This window comes from Chionomys nivalis, chromosome 22 (assembly GCF_950005125.1).
Source record: "Chionomys nivalis chromosome 22, mChiNiv1.1, whole genome shotgun sequence".
In the NCBI taxonomy this organism is placed as follows: Eukaryota; Metazoa; Chordata; class Mammalia; order Rodentia; family Cricetidae; genus Chionomys; species Chionomys nivalis.
In genome coordinates, this window is record NC_080107.1 from 8,857,691 (window position 1) to 8,876,557 (window position 18,867).

General features: G+C 51.6%; 3 protein-coding genes across 4 annotated transcripts; all 3 read right to left on the reverse strand.

Annotated features, from left to right (window-relative positions):
• Positions 1 to 759: 759 nt before the first annotated feature.
• On the reverse strand, positions 760 to 3,719 carry Hoxd8 (homeobox D8). 2 transcript variants are annotated; one of them, XM_057755042.1, is made up of 2 exons: positions 2,622 to 3,719; positions 760 to 2,236 (listed from the first exon to the last, which is right to left on the reverse strand). In XM_057755042.1, exons 1-2 carry the CDS (start codon positions 3,160 to 3,162, stop codon positions 1,944 to 1,946), a joined length of 834 nt encoding a protein of 277 aa, XP_057611025.1. In that variant the 5' UTR covers positions 3,163 to 3,719; the 3' UTR covers positions 760 to 1,943. The 2 variants fall into 2 exon arrangements, with proteins under 2 accessions (XP_057611025.1, XP_057611024.1); XM_057755041.1 differs by having other exon boundaries at positions 760 to 2,239.
• Positions 3,720 to 9,162: 5,443 nt separating this feature from the next.
• On the reverse strand, positions 9,163 to 10,682 carry Hoxd9 (homeobox D9). The gene is made up of 2 exons (XM_057755038.1): positions 9,798 to 10,682; positions 9,163 to 9,452 (listed from the first exon to the last, which is right to left on the reverse strand). Exons 1-2 carry the CDS (start codon positions 10,561 to 10,563, stop codon positions 9,211 to 9,213), a joined length of 1,008 nt encoding a protein of 335 aa, XP_057611021.1. The 5' UTR covers positions 10,564 to 10,682; the 3' UTR covers positions 9,163 to 9,210.
• Positions 10,683 to 14,064: 3,382 nt separating this feature from the next.
• Hoxd10 (homeobox D10) lies at positions 14,065 to 16,599 on the reverse strand. The gene is made up of 2 exons (XM_057755037.1): positions 15,855 to 16,599; positions 14,065 to 14,470 (listed from the first exon to the last, which is right to left on the reverse strand). Exons 1-2 carry the CDS (start codon positions 16,597 to 16,599, stop codon positions 14,193 to 14,195), a joined length of 1,023 nt encoding a protein of 340 aa, XP_057611020.1. The 3' UTR covers positions 14,065 to 14,192.
• Positions 16,600 to 18,867: the final 2,268 nt, after the last annotated feature.

Below are 18,867 nucleotides of genomic sequence, written 5' to 3' on the forward strand. Positions count from 1 at the left end.
GCTCTGTGCAAATGGTTAAGCCTTGAACACTCCTGACTTAAACTGTCTTTCTGGGCTTAGGTTAGCAAATGTTACAGCCACAGCCTCTTCCCTGGCTAGAGAGCAGGGGATTTGCCTCTAACCCAGCCAGTACCGATCCTGAGATCCACCAGCACCTGGCAGTGAACCTGGCCCAAGACTAAAGAATCTTTTCTTACCCATGTAATATAAACCACTCTGGAAATTAACAATAAAACAAAAACCACATCTTTAAAAGTAAACGTGGCTAACAAAAAGCAGCTAGCTCTCAATGTCTACTTTGAGGCGTTTCCATTTTTCAAGAAGAAATAAGACTTTACTTGAATTTCTCCTTTCCTTCCCCTCTTCTCTGCCTCCTCCCCCCACCCTGTAAAAAAAGGCAGCTGCATGAGCAGCCCTAAATGGGAAATGGATATCTTGTTAATAATAGATGCCAAACGCCAGCTTCAGCTAGGATTCTATGGAATTAAGCTGTGGTGTAACCTGGACTCTAGGTCACCAGGCCTACGACTTGACTGGAATCATTTTGAAGTTCAAAGCTGGCACAGTATCATACCAGGATTATTTAACGCAAGAAGACACATGGATAGTCAGCCCACTCTGGAAGGAAGCCACAGACCATCATTTATTATTGTTATTATTATTACTATCACTGTTATTATGATTCAGCTTGGAGAGTATATAACCCACATCCGCTTATCAAATAGAAGGCTTGAACAAATCACTGCCTTTGTGTGTGTGTGTGTGTGTGAGCCCTGGCCATTGTTTGTGACTCGCGCGCTCAAAGACATTAGCTCTGCTCTTTAGGGAGGTCCGTTTCTTTATTACGGAGCTATGCTCTGAAGCGGTTGTTTACACTCGGAGTTCCTGCGTTTACACTCAGGGCTTGTTTCAAACAGGTAAGGCCATGGCTTTCCTGAAGAACAGCAGAGGACGGACATACCAACCGACATCGGAGATGAACGCAGCAAGCTGGCTTGAAAGGTGCATGCGAGCAGCGCAGAGAGAATACAAATAAATATGGCACCTACTTGAAAAGGCAGAGACAGAGTACAGGCGCCCACAAGCAGGGTTCAAAATGAAAGCAAGGCCACTTGCCAGAGTGAAAAGTTAATGAAAATGCTGCAATTAGTTTTCAAGTATTAATTCTCTAGATCATTCCTTCAATTGCCATAATTTCGCATGGACTACAGAAGCACGGCCAAATGTGGACTTTGACATTATCCTTACACTCCTGTCCCTGGCACAACACTCGCCTAGGCTTCAGGAGCCTGGACGATAAGGTACATTGCACTCTTCAGCCAATGTGCTTTTCCAATGTTTGGCCCAGACTCTTCCCTGACAGACATTTACAAAATGCTCAAAGAAACCTGGAGGTAAACCACAAGACACCTGAACCACTGTTACAAAAGCAGAGAGAAAAATATAAATAATACATTTAATCAAATAATATAAAGTAAATATTCTGCAGGCATAATTTTAAAAAAATTATCAATAGACTTCTTTTAATTTACTCATTTACTCACCATAAAGATTTAAAATGTTCAAGTGCACTTGTTTGATTAATAAAGCATTTTATATTCGATCATTTAGTGCTGATCATTAGGAAGTTTACGTTGTTGAGGCAAATCACCAGCTCAGACATTAAAAACTACCATTATAAAAATATAGCTACAAGGTCGGTATCAAATTACCCTTCTATGGGGCAGCTCAAGGATTGCTTCTATGCAATGCTACAAACTAATTTTTAAAAAACGCCCAAATCCCTTTCAAAGCGCAGAAACCTCAAGAGCAGTGACATTAAGGTAGCTTGAAACACAGGTAAAGTCGTTTCCAAAGAAGAAGGGGTAGGGGGAGGTGGCGTCCACCAGCATTGGCTGATCATTAGTCTTAAGAGTCTGTGGTATATTTTTCACGTTTAGACGTTAATTTGTGGGGCCTTCGGCTCCATCTTCTTCCAGCTCATGGCCTTCCTTTTTGGGCTCCCCGTCCTTTGCCTCCGGCCGGGACACGGGAAACTTGTCTTTGTTGTTCTCCTTTTTCCACTTCATCCTCCTGTTCTGGAACCAGATTTTTACCTGTCTCTCCGTGAGGGCCAGGCTATGGGAGACCTCGATTCTTCTCTTCCTGGTCAGATAAGGATTAAAAAGGAATTCCTTTTCCAGCTCTAGGGTTTGGAAGCGGCTGTAGGTTTGCCTTCCTCTCCGTCTACCAGGAGCTGCTGATGAAAACAAACGACAAAAAGAGGAGGAAAATCAACGTGTTTTGTTTGGTTTTTAGTGGTTGACGCCTCTGAATGCTGTTGGAAGTTTCTGGACCGGACTTAAGAGATGAAATACACAGTGGCCTTTAATTCTGATACAGATAAAGGGTGTGCAGGCAAGAGAAGCAGAGACAAGGTCTTTCCAATTATTCTGTCCCTATCATCTTTACATACTTAAAAAAAAAAGTCCGTATTAGTTTATGTACAAGAGTCACAGCGGCTACACAAGAAGGCAGAGGGGGAGAGGGAAAGGACAGGGGAGTTTTAAAGCTTGAACGTGAGATGAAAGCAGATTTCTCCCCTTTCTCCCTCCTAAAGAAAAAAAAAAGCACATCCCAACCTTGTGGTCTCATCCAGGGAAACATTTGAGAAGGAGACGAGCTCTGATTTAAGTGGTCTGGGTCCTCGCCAATATTACCACGGGACGATTTACAGTCAGGATATTGTACCAGCTCGGCCTCTTGCTGGGTCGTAAAAATCGGCTGTCTCTGTAAGTTATCGTATCCGTAAAACTTCGCGGGTTCCCCGTGACAGGCAATCCCGCCGCAGGGGGGAGGCGGAGGGTGCGGAGGAGGAGGTGGGGCGGCCTGGTAGGCAGCGGCCGGGCTGCCCGCGCCGGCGTGGAAGAAGTCCTGACCCGGGCCCGGGCCGCCCCCTCCGCCGCAGCCGGGCGGCGGCGACGGGTGCGGGTGCGCGTGCGGGAAGCCGGCGGCGCTGTTGCCATAGAGCTGCAGGGCGGCGGCGTGGCGGCCGCTGACCTCGGGCGCGAAATGACAGTCGTAGTAAGTGGGATTGATGGCCTCGCCCGCCGCCGCGGCCGCCGCCGCCGCAGCCGCCGCCTTGTACTTGGAGTACAGCGGGTTCACGAAGTACGAGCTCATCGGGGCGGCGGCCGCGGGCGGGCGGGCGGGCGGGAGGGCGAGCGCAGCCGGTGAGGGGCGCGCCGGGGCTCGGCCGCGCCGCCGCGGGGGCCTCTGGGGCGGCTGCTGCAGCCGCGGGGGCCGCCGGGCCTCGTCGCCGCCCGCCCGCCCGGCGCGCGCTTCCCCTCAGGCCCGACCGTCCGGCCGCCGGGCGCTCATGTCGGGCTCTCCCGCCGCCGCCGCCTGGGCCTCGCGCCGCCTCCCTCGCGGGCCGCGCGGCCTCTCCCGCCCGCCCCCGCGCGCCGCCGCCGCCGCCCTGCGGGCCTCTCCCCCGGCGCGCGCCCGCTCGCCCGCGGGGCCGCGGTCTACTCGCCGACGCCCCCGGTGACCTGCCCCGCGGCCTCCAGGTCCCTCCCCGGGCACCGGACGGCCCGAGCGCAGCCCCGGGACGAGGGGGTGGGGTGGGAAAAAGAGTGCGGCGCGCGGAGCCGCGGGGAGGACGCTTAGGCTCGGGCTCTCACGAGCCCCCGCTCTGCAGGGAAACGAAAAGAAAACACACCCTCTGCCCGGTGCCACCTCTCACCTCCACCCCCCACCCCCCGCCGCCCCCTCCCGGCGCTGTCGCCGCCGCCGTCGCCCCCGCCGCCGCCGAGGCTGCCGCCCCGGTGCGCGCCGGCGAGGCATTTTCGCACCCCGCCGCTGCCAGGAGAGGGAGCGAGATGGGGGGCGAGATAACCGCGCGGAGGGATCCGGCCGGCGGCGAAGCGGCCCCTGCGCCGGCCGGGACGCCTCACGCCGGCCCCGGGATGCCTCCGCCAGCCTTAAAGGGGGCCCATAAAGCCGCACTGCCAAGGGCTCCTGCCCTCCCCCCCCCCGGGCCGGCAGAGAGGGGGGGCGCGGCCGAACCTTAGCCTTGGGGCAGCCGGGGAGGTCACTCCCAGGAGGCTGCGGAGGGGACGCTGTCGCCCCGCAGCTCCGGGAAGTGCCCAGCAGGGACTGGCCGGGGCCTTTTTTTTTTTCTCCCCCATTTCTGAACGTGGACTGGCGGGGTGGCCGACCTGGTCCTCGCATTTGTTTGGGGCCCTATCTGCACGGTTCTGATGAAAAGCCCCGATCCGGCCTCCAAATCCTGGCCTTATCAAAGCGAATCAAAAGTCCTGCTTTTTCCAGCCCAGCAGGCCTTGTGGAAATGAGACGTACATTTACCCTTGACGCACGCACTGCCTGCCCGGCTGAGGCTCCCAGGTTAATTGATATTTAATGGAAATCATGCCCATGAATATAGTTTCCGTCATTTCACCCTTGATAGACGTCAGGGTTGGGCGCGGGGCGGGGGTGGGGAGGCCGGAGGATGTGGGAAGGGTACATTAGCTGAGGGGGTGAAGAGAAGAGCGACAGGAACGTTCCCAGTGGGCAGGAGGTCTCACGCCCGGGGTGGGTGGCATTTCCGAGGGTCCCAACCCGGGTGCCCAGCGGACGTGGGCTGGCCGTGGCCCCGGGTGGAGCGTGGGGGGCAGGCTCGCGGGTCCCCCGGCTGGCATTCGGATGGCGCCGGTTCCAGGCAGCTGCAGGCAGGCCCTGCCCTCTACTAACGACTTTAGCTCACACACCAAATCCGTACAATAACTACCGAGACTGGGTGCAGGCCTGAGCTTAAACTTGATTTTTCCCCCAGAGAGAAAATCAGGAGAAGGCTCCTGAGCGGCTACTTAGTGAGGAAGGGAAGGAGAGTCTTCTGAGGAAATCCAGGGCTCGCGTGTTCGGGGATGGGCAAAAGTCAGGATTGCGGCAGCTGTGCGGCTAGACACTACCAACGGTTTCCCCACACGCCTTCATCTCTTTTCTCTTATTTGAATGTCCAATAAATATATTTATTCCCTCCCTCCCCCTCCCCCTTCCCGTCCCTCCCTCCTTTCTCCCTTCCTTCCTCCTGCTTTAGGTGCTGAACCGTTTATCCTTCGGGATAATCGGTGTCTGACGGGCATCTATGATCTTGAGAACAGACCTTGAAGATACACCCCAGCTCGCCAAAGACTCTGGCTTATGCTAAATCACACCGCGCTGACTTTCCACGGCCAAATACAAATGCCAAAAATCCCAGATGGACTCAGGGATGCAGCAGGCCAGAGATTCCCTTCCATTCCCTGTGGGTTTGCTCAGCCCATGTGGACGGGATCCCGTGGTCAGTCCGAATGGATTGAACCTCGTTTTTATAAATAAGGTCGACACAGAAAGGCATATTGTAGTTATGTCTGACTCAATTCTTTCTACCAGGAATGCTGAAAGTGGGGAAGGTAAACAAATGAATCTGGTGGTAGAGAGTATGGGCAACTTGTTATTGGGATGGTTAAGGGCAAGGGTGTTTTATCATTTTCTTTTTGTTTTCCTTCCAAGTATCCTTCAACTGTGAAGTGTAACAACTAATTCTGACGATTAAGGATTTGAACTTCAATCCTGCAATACCCAATTAAAAGATTTTTTTCAATAAAACCTTGGAACTAAACTTGGTAATTGTGCCCTTTTATTCCACCGTTTGGCATGGACGTTGATGGGAAATGGGTATATTTGAACACTGAATAAATTCACGGATTTGGGAATGGAATGGGGCAAAAAGCCCAAATTGAGGACCTACATCTCAGTAACACCGGCACTTTAAAAACTCTATATATCTGGGAGTTTGTCCATGAACACAGGATTATTTATACATATTCTGGCCTAATTTAAACAACAACAACAACACTACAGCACATTTCCTCTGATGATAAAATAATGTGGGTTTTTTCAATTTTATTTAAGCATTCCGTTTGTTATTCGAAAGGAAGAAGAGCGCAGTTAACTTTGTAAATATCTGTGCTTTTACTCATTTCTGTTTTGATGGAATGCATTAGCTTAACGTTTTATAGTTTCTACACAGCCGTCCAGATTTTCTGAAATGCTGAGTGAGCCAAAATTTTATGTATGACAAGCACGGCTTGAGAATTTAATAGTTCACGTTGTTTATTTTGTTAAATTTATTCTAATTTAAGATTAAAAGTAAGATTGTAAATATTTTTAATCAAAACCTTCCGCCACCGCAACGCTAGCTTTACGAGATCGGAAAGTGGAGCAATAGCGCCCTCTAGTGGCCAAATGCCGTCGTGAGCTAACCGAGTTTGATTTCCCTTTCATGCCCCTCAAACCAATTCTAATCTTAATTCTTCAGTTTGGCTTGGGCTTGGACCGCTGACACTAATAATGCTTCATCTCCTCGACTGTCAACAAGTCAATTCCAGCAAAACGGGGGCTCCTGAATGCAGAGGAAGTTCTCATTTGGGCTCACAAGAGCTTGCAAGTAGTGTGTTTGCCAAAGCTTCCAGCAGGTCGGTTGCCAGACACGGCAAGTGCCCTATTCTGTAATCTCCCAGCTGTGCTTTTTAGACACAATTGTAGGACAGGCGATGTTTAACACAAATCAAAACTTTAAAAATATTAATTGATGAGACTTTTGTTTGTCAAGAAACGGGCCACTTTGACAGCTAAAAAATTTTCTAGAAGTCAAATATTGTTTTTTTTTTCTTAAAGGCTGTTAGTCTCAACATTAAATGATGCATATTTGCTAATTCAACTTCTAATCTTAACGTTTTGGGCCCATTAAACTGGATAATTTGGGGCGGATTAAAGTCAAATTAAAAGCTTTTTCTGCATCCCACGTGCCTGTCTGGAAAGTCCCTATTGGGCTTATGTTTATTCAAATTTCTCCAGATAATAAATGAGATTTTTTAAGTTGTGTAAATGATTGAACCGAATTGTATAAGCGGTATATGTGTCCTTTTTGAAAAAGCAAGTATTACCAAATTGGTGTTTTTTTTCTAAATTAGTCTTTCTGTCTCTCATTTTCAGAAATATTTTCTGCTAATCTAGCTGTAATGACTGTATCTGTGAAAAGTGAACAAATCTCCATATTTTTGCTGGGAATTTGGAGTGATGGGCCAGTGAAGAGGCGTGTAATGTCCCCTTTCCCCATAAGACATCATTCCAGGAGATACTTGCTTGAGTTAATGGCTCAAGATCACTGGCTTCCCCAGCTCAAGTAATGGAGGGGTATCATTGTCTTATTTTTCTTTTTAAAAGAACCATGATCTATCGATCATGGCCACAGTCAAAATATTGAAGAGCCACCGGTTATATGCTGCCTCTAACGTTCGCCCCGTTTAAAAAGAAATTCAGAAATATATCACCTCTCCTTTTTCTTTTCTGGATGCTCACACCTCACTGGGGGCTTCCTAGCCCCTGCCTTCTTGGTCCAAGTCTTGTTTATATTTTATTGTCCAGATTTTAAGACCCAGTTTTGTCTGCATTTTTCCTTTCCTCCCACAAACATCAAAATGAGATGGTTTCAAAGCGAAGCGCCTGGCCTGTCGTAAACTCATTACCTCCAGACGTCTCGCCGACTCGATGGCTTTATGACACCTTGGCTCTTCCTGTTTTCAAAGAGCTGTAGGTATCCGCTTGGTCTAAGGGGCGGGGGATGCAGCACCTTCAGCCGGATCTGGGCCTTGGCTTTCCTTCCCAGCCCCCATTTGCTTTTTCTTGGAGTCCCCCTCTTTCATCAGGATCCCCAAGATCTCTGCCATCGCCCCCGCCTTCCGCCCATCCCAGGCTACCCGGCGCCGTGGCCTCCTCTAGGGCCTGCAACGCCAGTGATCCGACTGAACCCTCACAATGACCTTCATTTTAGCCTCTCAATGAGTCCTCAGAGGGCCAAGCTGGGGGCTAAACATACACAGAAGCAGGGTGGAGGGAAGGGGGCGGCAGGAGGAGGGTATGGGGGGGAGTGTCTTGACCATTTGGATCCTCTAAGGTCACTTTGGGGCTGTGGTGGGGAGGGGCAGATGCTCACTGCCTAACGGACCAGGACCTCCCGATGTCAGCCAGCTTCACGGGCCTGGGGGAGTTACTCCTCAGCTCAGAGTTGTCCATTCCCTTGTTTGGAGATGGGGACTGGCTGCTGGGTCTCCAGAATAGAAGTAGGCCAGCGGGGCGTTGTGTCAAAGCCTTAGCTTAAGGTTCGCGGTTCCTGGCGCTCTGCAGAGGCTCACTCAGGGCCTAGGGCTTGGAATTTACTGTAGTCCTGGCAGCACGGAAGGAGAAGCACCCAGACACCTTCCAAAATTGTTCTCTTCGGTCAGATGTGCGCACACAAAAGGAAGCTCCAAAACACCTTAGAGACCCTCCAGGTGCTAGGGCCTCCAAGTTTTAGCAATGTGTCCCTTCCTAGGGATGGGGCAGTCTGATGATCATGTTATTTTGCAAAGACACAGAGAGCAGTCACACAACGTTCAGGGCCAGCGGCTGGGCTCCGTTTGCTCAGATCAGCATTTATTTGTTGGAAGCGGTAACATTTTACAACTGGTCCTCAAGCAAAAACATGGAGTGCCAGCACCCGGGGCCTTCCAAGGGAGTCCAGCCCTCCTGGGGAAAGAGTAGCTCCTCCCGGGCACAGAGGACTAAGCCTTCCCCGCACCCCGCGAAGCCCCAGGGCCCAGGACTTCTCGGCAGGCCTCACTGGAAGTCAGCCCGTGGGCCCTCTGAGGAAAGGGGCTTTCCTGCGGTGAGCAGCTGGGTTGCGTTTAGGCTGGGATCTCAGCGGGGGTGTCCATAATCTCCCTCTGCCTTCAGAGTCTCGGAATTGGATAGTTGGCCCTGTTTGGGAAGCTGGATGGGGTGAGTCTAAACTACAGAGCTTTTCAGAAACATGAGGGACAGTTACACAGGAGGGGGCTTCATCAAGCCTGCGTGCACCCACAAAATAGAGCATTTCCTAAGGAACCAACGGATCAGGAAAGGGAAAGAGGGGGATAGGACAAAACCCCAAAGCCATTTGTTTCTCCAACACATATGCGAGCAAATACAGTGTCCCCAAATAACTCACAGAGACCAACCACACAGTCACTTCTACCTAAAAAAGAAGAAAACAGTCCGAGTTCCTGAAGAGTTTCTGAATCAAGCACCCACAAAGGAAAAAAAAAAAAAACAAAACAAAACCAAAATCCTCTGCCTTTGACCGCTGCTGGCCAGGACCGCACTGGGTCAGTCTCCTTTGGGGCATTTCTCCTTGCTCATCTTCTTCATTTTCATCCTACGGTTCTGGAACCAGATTTTGACCTGTCTCTCTGTAAGGTTCAGAATCCTGGCCACCTCGTAGCGCCGGTCCCGGGTGAGGTACATGTTGAAGAGGAATTCCTTCTCCAGCTCCAGCGTCTGGTATTTGGTGTAAGGACAGCGCTTTTTCCGGGTGGAGCGAGCGTGGATCCAGTTCGCTGCGGGGTTGTCTAGGAAGAGGGGGGTTTGTAGACAGGGAGCGAGGGGCGGAGGGGAGGCAGGGAGAGACACAGGGTGGGGAAGAGAGGTCGTTAAATTAATTTCACCAAGGATGGACGCTTTTCACAACTGGGGGGAATTATCATAAAAAGCCCTAATACTCGCGCTCTGTTTACCGTACAAACCGCGCACCCAATGTAGGTGGTTATGGGAAGCTTTTTTATGGATGCATGTTGCTCGCCTAGGCTTGGGTCGGCGTCTAGACGTTTTTATAGGTTAGTAAAACTATCAGTTTTGCACATTCGAGCCTTACAGGTTTCAGCAATAAATCAGGGGGCAATTTCTTTTGCACTTACTTGGGTCAAGTTGCTGCTGCGGCGGCTGCGGCTGCTGCTTCTCCTCCTCCTTCAGCGGGCAGCCCGGGCTCGGGTGATCGCTGCAAACTGAGGGCTCAGACGAACCTCCCGCCCCAGGCCCGGCCCCGATTCCCACCCCGGGCCCGTTCCCTCCCGCCGCCGCCGCCGCCTTGTCCCGCAGGAACGAGTTGCACGGGAATTCTGGGCCGCCGCTCCCCTGGGACTCGCGGACCGCGGAGCACTCAGTCCGTTTGGAGGAGGAGGACGAGGAGGTGGAGGAGGAGGTGGAGGCTACGGCGGGGGCCGGGGCCGCTCCGGTTTCAGGCTTAATCCCGTAGTGGCGCCCGTTGGCTGGGCCGCCGGGACTGGGAACGGAACCCGGGCCTCCGCCGCCACCACTGCCACCGCCACCGCCCGCGCCGCCAGGGAAGCTGGGCAGAGGCTCCATCCAGGAGCGCACGTAGCGACCCGGCTCGGCGGTGGCCAGGGGTGGCGGGGACACGTACGGGTGGTACAGGCCGCTCATCGTCGCCGCCGCCGGGGGCTGGGCGGCCACCGCGGACCACGAGGCGGAGAACACGGTCGATTTGGGGGCAAAACTACACGAGGCGAACTCGGCGGCGGCGGTCGGGCCATCGGCCACACCTGAGGGCCGGCCCTGTGTCCCCGGCCCTGGTGGCCCGAAGCGCGTGGCGAACACCTCGTCGCCCTCATGGCCTATGAGCGAGTCCACGTAGTAGTTGCTGAGGGTGCCACTGGACGACATTGTTGAGGCGCCGCGCGCTCCCACCCAAGGTTACACTGCCCGCCGCCGAGCCGCTCTTCGCCGGCGCCCGAGCCGCCGACTAGTTCGCAGGCTGCAGCCACCACCATTGGTCGCGCGGCCCACGTGATCATATTTACCAATACCCGGAGTAAATCAGTCCGCTAAACTGGGGGCTGCTGTGATTTAAAAAAAAAAAAAAAATCATCATCAACAGGAGCTCTGCAATTAGAGCTGCCGGGCCCAGGTCCACGCGCCAGCCCGGCCTGGCCCGGCCCAGCCCGCCCGGGTGGCGGCGGCGACCACAGGCCTCACTGCGGCCGCTGGAGGCGCTGGGGACTATTTGTTCGCCTTTTCTTGCTGCTCTGGGTCTTGCAGTCTCCACCCCGGCTCTGGCTCTCTGACTCCTGGGCTCTGAGCCCTGGGTCAGACTTCCATGGCACACCTAGGCGCTTACCCAAAGGCCGGAGCAGTCGGAGACTCTCGGGGTAGGTGCTGCCCCAGACAGGCAGGCCTTTAAGGGCGGCCCCCTGGCGCCCAAGGGGAGTTGTTCTCCCTTCGCCTCTTTTCTTACCTAAACCCACCCCTCCCCACACGTACCCACACACGCTCTCACAGCTTGTCGTGTTGTTTAAAACAGGTGGAAGACCTCTGTAATGATATTATGCCTTTCAATAAAAATTTTATGAGGTGTATTTGATTATAGATTAATGTGTCCCTAATAAAACGGACGGATGGAGCAGTTCGAAGGGCCCCCTCCCTCTACCACACTCTCACACTCCCTGTGCAGCCACACAGACATCCTCGACGTGAGGCTAGGCACACGCCCAAGGCCCAAGGAGTGAGCTGGGGCAACCGGACTCCCTGGCCTGGTCCAGCTCAGTGCGGTCTCTGTAGGGGCGGCCTCCGAGAGGCTTCTCTCTGCCCTCGGATGGGCGGTGAGCACTGGTGTCCCAAGGAGTCCCAATGATGGTGGTGGTGCCACATCTTTTTCTGGCCTTCTGGAATGGCCTGGAAGAAAAACATGCCACAGAGGGAAAATCCCGAACGCCAGCAAGGTCAGCTCTCACTGGCCAAATAAGCCTTGCCTCAGTGAGGCCGGCAGGAATCGTATCTCCGTGGGCAGGACCGCTGCGTGCCTTTCACACGGAGAGGCCTGCAAACGGATTCTGAAGATGTCTTCAAAATCCAGAGGAAAGGACAGGTCTTTGAGCCGCTACCTTCTCAATTTTCCCTCCTTGCCTTCAGAGGTAAGGCCGGGCAGCCTTGAATCTGAGAGAAATGCCCATTGTCACTCCCAAATCCATGGTACAAAGCCCGGCTGGGAGCCGAGACAAAAGCCGCACGCCGGCGGCGATTGAGAAGGGCATATTCCTCGCTCTACAAGTTGCCCAGCTCACCCTTGGAGGGCTCCCAGCCCACCTCCAGCCCCGGAAAGAAAGGGGGTAAATAGCTACTTAGGGCCTGATTGATTGCCTTTACGAATGGCTCTCTGATTTTGTTTCAGGGGGCCTGCCCTTTTCCTGTAGCACAGGTTTTCCCCTATCAGAAACTAATGGCACTCCCCACATCGCTGGGAGAAACGCAGATGTTAATATTGCTCTTCTTCTTCTTTGCCTATCCAAGGTAAATCAGGGGCAAATTTATTCCAGTCTTCTCAAGCTAGTATTGAGTCAGACACCTCTCTCTACCAGCCCCAGGAAATAAACCCCAAAGGGGATCTGTCTTGGAACTTGGGAGGATTGGGGGTTTGGGGAAGAAAGTTTAAAACAGTAGGTACTGAGACGGTTTGAATGGGGACTCCGAAGTTCCAAGAGACTACAGAGATTGTTCTTGGGGAGGAACGGGGCCTGTGTTTAAAAAACGAAAAAGAAAAAAGGAAAGGAAGGAAGGAAAGAAATAGAAAGAAAAAACAAACCTGTTTTATGATGGGTCTTTGAGGGTGGGATGAAACCACAGGCTGGACCTAGGGCAACGAATTCGGTCACCTCTTCCCACAAGGACCTCGTCCCCTTTCCTTGGCAGGACCAGATGAATCTGGCTCAATGGTGTGCATTCCACAGAAGCTGGCTTGAATTTTCCAATCTATGTGTACAAGGACCATTGGACTTGTTGGGCAGTCACGTTTACCTGCAAATTCTCTCCAGTTGCCTCACTGCTCGGCTACAGTGAGCACTTTGTTGTAATAGTGGGAGATTTGACTGGGGAGAATTATTTCCATTTTTTCTTTTAAAAAAATCCATGTGGGCCCCTGAAAGGTAATGGCGGAACATAAATCCCTTTCAGAAAGGAACCAAGGTGAAGTAAGATGAGAGAACTCACCCAGCCTTGGTGTCCCTGGGCCTGGTTGTCTTGAGCTTGGGATGGGTAGGAATGAGAAAGGGGGGAAGGGATTGGATCCGGTGCCATGCTAGGCTGCTGCTTGTTCTTGTATTGGAGACAGGTTCCAGGTGAGCATTACTAGTTCCAACCCAGCCCCTGATGGCGGATTCCCCAGCCAGAAGTCATCAAGAGCTCACTGGAAGCATTAAAAATAACATAACCAAAAACCAAAGAGAAGAAAACACAGAGACGGGGAACTGAAAGTAAAAACCAGCACCAAGCTTACTTACCAGGCTCAGGCTAGGGGGAAGCTCGTCCCATTGAGAAAGCAAATATATGAACAGAATTGGAGGGTGGGAGAAGCCGGGACACTGTTCCCAGTTAGGAAGAGTCTCAGGACGAATTCTCACCGCCATTGCCCAGTCTAGCACCCTTAGGTCCCCTACAGCTTTACCCCTCCTATCCCCTTTCTCCAGCCCATCCCCACTTCCCTACCCCAACTGCCCCAAGCTGGCAGCTTAGTCAGAAAAGACCCTTCCCAAAGGCTTTCATCTCCACCATGACCATGACGTATGTATTTCCATTTCAGAAAGCAGAGGGAACAAACTCATTTCCAGAGTTTATTGCATTATACATGCGACCAGAACATGCACAGAAAGCACAGGTTGCTGTTGTACTTCTACCAGACCACAGATGCACCACAAGGGAAAGGCTACAAGGCATAAGTCATCAATACTCCATTTCACCAAGGACAATTGCTAAGTTCATTTGTGAAAAGATACATTGTAATGTGCTTTTTAAAGTTCCCCCTCCCCCCCAAAGCTTGTGGGTTTTCTTATTTGTTTGAAATATATATAATATGTATTTTTTTTAAAGTACTAGATGTTTTCAAAATGACATGGATTCATGGGCTAACCACACACAGAGAAGTTTTATGTGAGGGAAAACGTGGAAAAGTCACATTGCTGGCTGGCTAGATGGGAGGATGAGTGAATGGTTGGATGGATGTCCTATAGTTCCAATAAGTTAAGACCCAAATGAAAATGCGCAGTAATAGGTACCCTGCATTACGATGAAAAAAATAAATTACACGTGCTAAGTTTTTTAATATATATACTCATAGGGATTACAGATCACTTGCAGCACGAACAGAATGACCCCAAAGTCACATTCTAGCAGGAAAAGAACAGAACAAAACAAAACAAAACAAAGAGCAATGAAGGTTTTGTTTCCGCCTTCCCAGTCCTCCAGCACTCGGGCCTGGAACACGGTGCCCCCTCTCGGATCCTGGCCTCACATGGGCCTCAGACCTAAGAAAAGGTGAGGTTGGCGGTCAGTTCTCGGATTCGATTCTCTCGGCTCATCTTCTTGAGTTTCATTCGGCGGTTTTGAAACCAAATCTTGACCTGCCTGTCGGTGAGGTTAACGCTCTTACTGATCTCTAGGCGGCGCTCGCGGGTGAGGTACATATTGAACAAGAACTCTTTTTCTAATTCCAGGGTTTGGTGCTTAGTGTAAGGGCACCTCTTCTTTCTGCCACTCTTTGCAGTGAGCCAATTGCTGGTTGGAGTATCAGACTTGATTTCCTCTAACAAAATTAAAGGGAGAAGAAAAAAAATCAAGAATTTTTTTTTTCTCTCAGTCCATTCAAATATACCCTTGGCCATGACCCTGCTGGCAGACAGGCCGCTTTGGACAATGCTGGTATTAAACATTACCCACAAAGGTGGGGCATGAAGGGAATTTTAAATTGATACCAAATTAGAACTAAAGACTTAAATTAATACGATTAATGCAGAAGAATATTCTGTACCAGGGGTTGGTTCTCTCTCTCTCTCTCTCTCTCTCTCTCTCTCTCTCTCTCTCTCTCTCTCTCTCTCTCTGCTACACAACTTTCTGACTTGCACAAAACGTTACTATGATAGTAAAGTTTACCAATTTCCCCAGCAACATTCTAAGTGGTCAGTCCATGACAGGACAGGAATAGAAGTCACAGTTTGAGCTTACCAATCTCCCTGCTGCTTCAAGGCCCCAAATCGGCCGCTTCTTACCCCACTCTCCTGGGCAGACAGGGAGTCCCCAACAAGGCTTATTGGGAGTCACATTCTTTCAAGAGATAAACAAACAAGAATACCTTCTCCACCCTGCCTGGACATTGTTGCAGTCCCCCAAGAAATCCCTCAATTTTAAAATGTTTCTTTGCTTTCACACAAAAGCACGCCTCCAGAAACATAACTCTGTGGCCCACCGGTAGACACTCAAGGACAGACTGCGGGGATTGGGGTGGGTAAGATTCCATCTTAGAAACCCATAGCCCTGGATCTTTGCCTTATCCCAGCCCTAAGTGGGCAATGCAGGTCCCTTCTCCCCCTCTTCCGCCTTTGCCCTCTTTGTATAAGGTTGCAAAGCCTGCAGCACTTTCCCCAGACAAAGCCAAGGTTACCTAGCCCAGCAAAGGCAAGACGCCCTCTGCTTCCTCACCCAAGCACCAAGCGGCCAAACCATTTCCTTCCACTCTTAGATCGCAGGATGCGGGGTGCAAACCCTTGAACACAGACACGATGTCTTGGGCCACCTTAAAATGATCCCTGGATGCAAGGCAAAACTAGGGTTTCAAATCTGAGCCTAAGAAAAGGGGCCACTGGAACCCTGTTTACAAGCCGTTGGTCTCCTTTTAGCTCTTTGTTGGATTTCGGGTCTGGCTCAGGACAGATAAACCCGCCAAGCCTTTCCTCTACCCAGGCGCCATCAGCGTGGGGCCAGGAGCGGCCGGGAGGGCCAGAGCAGCGGGAGAGAATCAGGGACCTTTTCAAGGCTGAGATCTCCCCTCTAAAAGCCGGGTGGAGCAGCACCTGCCCAGTCGGGCGCTGGGTTCCGCTGCCTGGACTCCGCTTTGGGTACCCGAGCGCTCCCTTTCCGAGGGTTTACCGGACTGCGCGCCCCGTTGGGGTGGCAACTCTGTTCATACCGACCTTTGCTTTCCTTCTCCTGCACTTCGGGACTGGACACCGAGACCTCAGCCAGGCAACTCCTCTCTTCTGGAAGGCCGCCTTTGGCCTCGGGGCTCTCCACTTGGGAGACTTTGGTGGGCTCCTGGCCGCCCGCGGTTTCGTTCATCTTCTTTTCCATCTGCAGCTGGGCAGCCGAGAGCTGCGGCTTGGCCGCGCCACGAGAGTTGAGCTGGAGCATAACAGTGGAGCTGCCTTCGGGGCTGTTATTGTACTCTTGGGTTTTCCCGGTGGCGTAGGTCTGACTCAGTCTAAAATATCCAGGGACAGGAACCTCGGGGTTCTCAACGGGACAGGACTCAGGGACCAGCCTCTGGTACGAAGGGACCTCGGCAGAAATGAGTTTGTTGCGCTTATCAGAATACATGCAGCAATTGGATTCTTCTTTAATGTTGGCGGTGAATGAGCAAGTGGGGACTTGCTGTGTAACAGGTTGCTCTATTCGACAAGATCTGTTCGGGTCTGTCCAACTGTCAACTTGAGGTATATAAGGATGCACATTCATACCCATATTTTGGTGGTTCACTTCTCTTTTGGCCAGAGACGGGAGCAGTCCACAGGTTTGCATTCCATAGGTCCCCATGTCTGCGCTAGGTGGTGGCATGTACATGCTGGCGCTGCTCGAATAAAAACTGTCACTCCTGCAGGCACTGATCAAGGAATCTACTAAAAAAGTATTAGCAGCAGGAGAGCTGTTGGGAAAGGACATTTTGGGGAGGAATTTGAAGAAGAGAGATTGTGTCCTTTGTAGGCTGACATCTCTAGGAAAACATTCCCGGTGTAATTGTGGATGCCTCTGCCGACCACATGACAACCAAGCCAATGAGATTTGAAAATGGCCTTGAGCCGCAGCCTCCTTGCAGGTCACGTGTTCCAGAGCCCGGCCGGCCGGCCGCGTAAGCACGGACAACAGCGACATCTACTAAGCGCCGGTGATAGTGCGCGCTGAAAACAACCGGCCCAGGGCTCTGCTGCTGGCCGGCCAGCCGGTCTCCCGGGGCTTGTTTGGCCGGCCTGCCTGCCTGCCCCACTCGAGTCCCCCCACCCGGCCACTGGGCCACGCCGGCGGAAGGAAAGGCTTGATCCGAGGGCCCTCCGGGAGGACACGCGCACTGAGGAAAGTCAGAGCGCGGTGGCGCCTGCTCTTAGAAGCGTTTTTCCCTACACACACCCAGGCAGAACGCACCCAAGAGGGCCGGTTCCGAGCAAGGGGTAGGGGCGCGGGCTGGTTAATGTAGTACTGGGCAGTTGGGAAGGTGAGTCCGATTCCTCTGGTTCTGAAACATCCCCCCTAGGGGTCCCAAAGGAAAAAACTCTCTGCTGCAAAGATGATACGACCAAGGTGTCGCGGTAAGCACTAGCGAAAAGGGCCGCGAAAGGTCGAGAGGCCACGCAGCTGGGCAAATCCGGAGCACGGAGAAAAATTCCAGCCAGTAGTTACCCTCTCCTTCGACCATTCGACCCGGACTCGGGGCGCCTCGGCACCCAGGAGCTCCTAGAGCCTAGACTGTCAGAGTAACCACACCCTGACCTTTGAGGGACCGGCTGCTGGGAGCTTCTAGCTTGGATGGAGATAATCCTCGCCAGCCATTCCCTATCCGCGAAAGTGTTCCTCGGGCTCCCAGAGACAGCTAAACCGAGATTTCCTTTCCCTGACAACACAGGGCAGAGAGGAAGGAAGGATAAAAGAAAACATTTTTTTCAAAAGAAAGGGGAAAACTCGGTCCCTCGGACTCCACAAGTTTTAGAAAGCGGGGCCAGAGCAAAGAGAGAGCAAAGCAAAGGTGTCATTTGAGGCTTCTGCAAGGAAAAATATGTTTTCCTTTTATGGATTTTGTAAAAGCATTGGTTTCTGACAAGTGCAAGGTACAAAAGGTTGTGGAATTTATTAATACATATTAAGAAGAATCAGGGCGATCAATAAAATTCTCATCTACATTCTTGGGCTCCTTGGTAATTTTCTTGCTTCTGAGGGTTTTTAAAGAGTTATACCCACTGTTGCCACAAACGGGAAGATATTTTATTAACAAATCAATCGAGACTTTGTAAAGGATAAGATTAATAGTTAAGATTTAGCATAATGGCGTTCGCTTTATGAATTATTGAAAATTATACTATTGATTTTTCCCCTTCGCTACTAACCAAGAAGGTCAATTTTTGTTTTAACACAAATCGTCAAATATTAAAAGCTATACTTTTGTCACAAGTTAAATTTTATAGTTTTAGGCAATCCCTAAAATTCTTTGACAAGGTTTTGCTTGGACGAGAGGAGGAATGAGATGGGAGAATCTTAGTCTTCCGTTTCCTCTGGCGAGGGAAAGTTTTATAAAGAGGATATGGTCTGGGGTTGTGGTCCAGGTCATTAAAGAACCACCACCGCCACCACCACCATGGAAACTCAGAGTTTTATGAGAAACTTGAACAACTTCCTCCCTCTTTCTCTGGTTGCAGGCGGCGAGCCGCCCTGCGGAAGCCGGGGCCTAAGGACAGCAGCGGGGAACTTTAACCTTGATTTCCAAAGACTTGCCCTGGACCAGGGTCCCTGCCTGTGTGTGGGAGCTGTCTTTCGGCCTTCCGGGGCCCCTTCAAGAAAGTAAAACGGACCCGGAAACTGTGACCGTGAACCAGTTCCCAGTCCGAGGAGACATCTGTGTTCTCTTCTTTCCCACTCACCCAGGAATGGACTGGCCTTGGATTTCAGGCCCAGAGACTGAACTTGTGGGTAAATCTGATTTCCACCTCAACAGATCATTTCTTTGGGGTTCGATGCTCCTTAAGGCGCCTAAGCCAGTTCTGGGGAAACCTAGTTGCTCCTTCACAAAAACATTTCACTCCCCCCCCCCCAAAAAAAGTCCTTTGTCCCCTCCCTCCCCTAAAGGAATTTCTCCTGGCCTGATGAAAACAGGCGTTGAACGTTATTTTCGGCCTTGGGACCGATTGGCTAGCCCCCTCTCAGTGCCCTCGCCCAAACAATAAC

What these genes read in the sequence shown, in the direction of transcription:
- Hoxd9 (XM_057755038.1), bottom strand. Translation starts at nt 10,563, where the DNA reads ATGTCGTCCAGTGGCACCCTCAGCAACTACTACGTGGACTCGCTCATA. An exon ending in GCAGCAGCAACTTGACCCAA is followed by an intron (nt 9,453 to 9,797) that starts GTAAGTGCAAAA and finishes CCCTCTTCCTAG; the next exon opens with ACAACCCCGCAGCGAACTGG.
- Hoxd8 (XM_057755041.1), bottom strand. Translation starts at nt 3,162, where the DNA reads ATGAGCTCGTACTTCGTGAACCCGCTGTACTCCAAGTACAAGGCGGCG. An exon ending in TCCCTGGATGAGACCACAAG is followed by an intron (nt 2,240 to 2,621) that starts GTTGGGATGTGC and finishes TGTTTTCATCAG; the next exon opens with CAGCTCCTGGTAGACGGAGA.
- Hoxd10 (XM_057755037.1), bottom strand. Translation starts at nt 16,599, where the DNA reads ATGTCCTTTCCCAACAGCTCTCCTGCTGCTAATACTTTTTTAGTAGAT. An exon ending in GCAGGAGAAGGAAAGCAAAG is followed by an intron (nt 14,471 to 15,854) that starts GTCGGTATGAAC and finishes TAATTTTGTTAG; the next exon opens with AGGAAATCAAGTCTGATACT.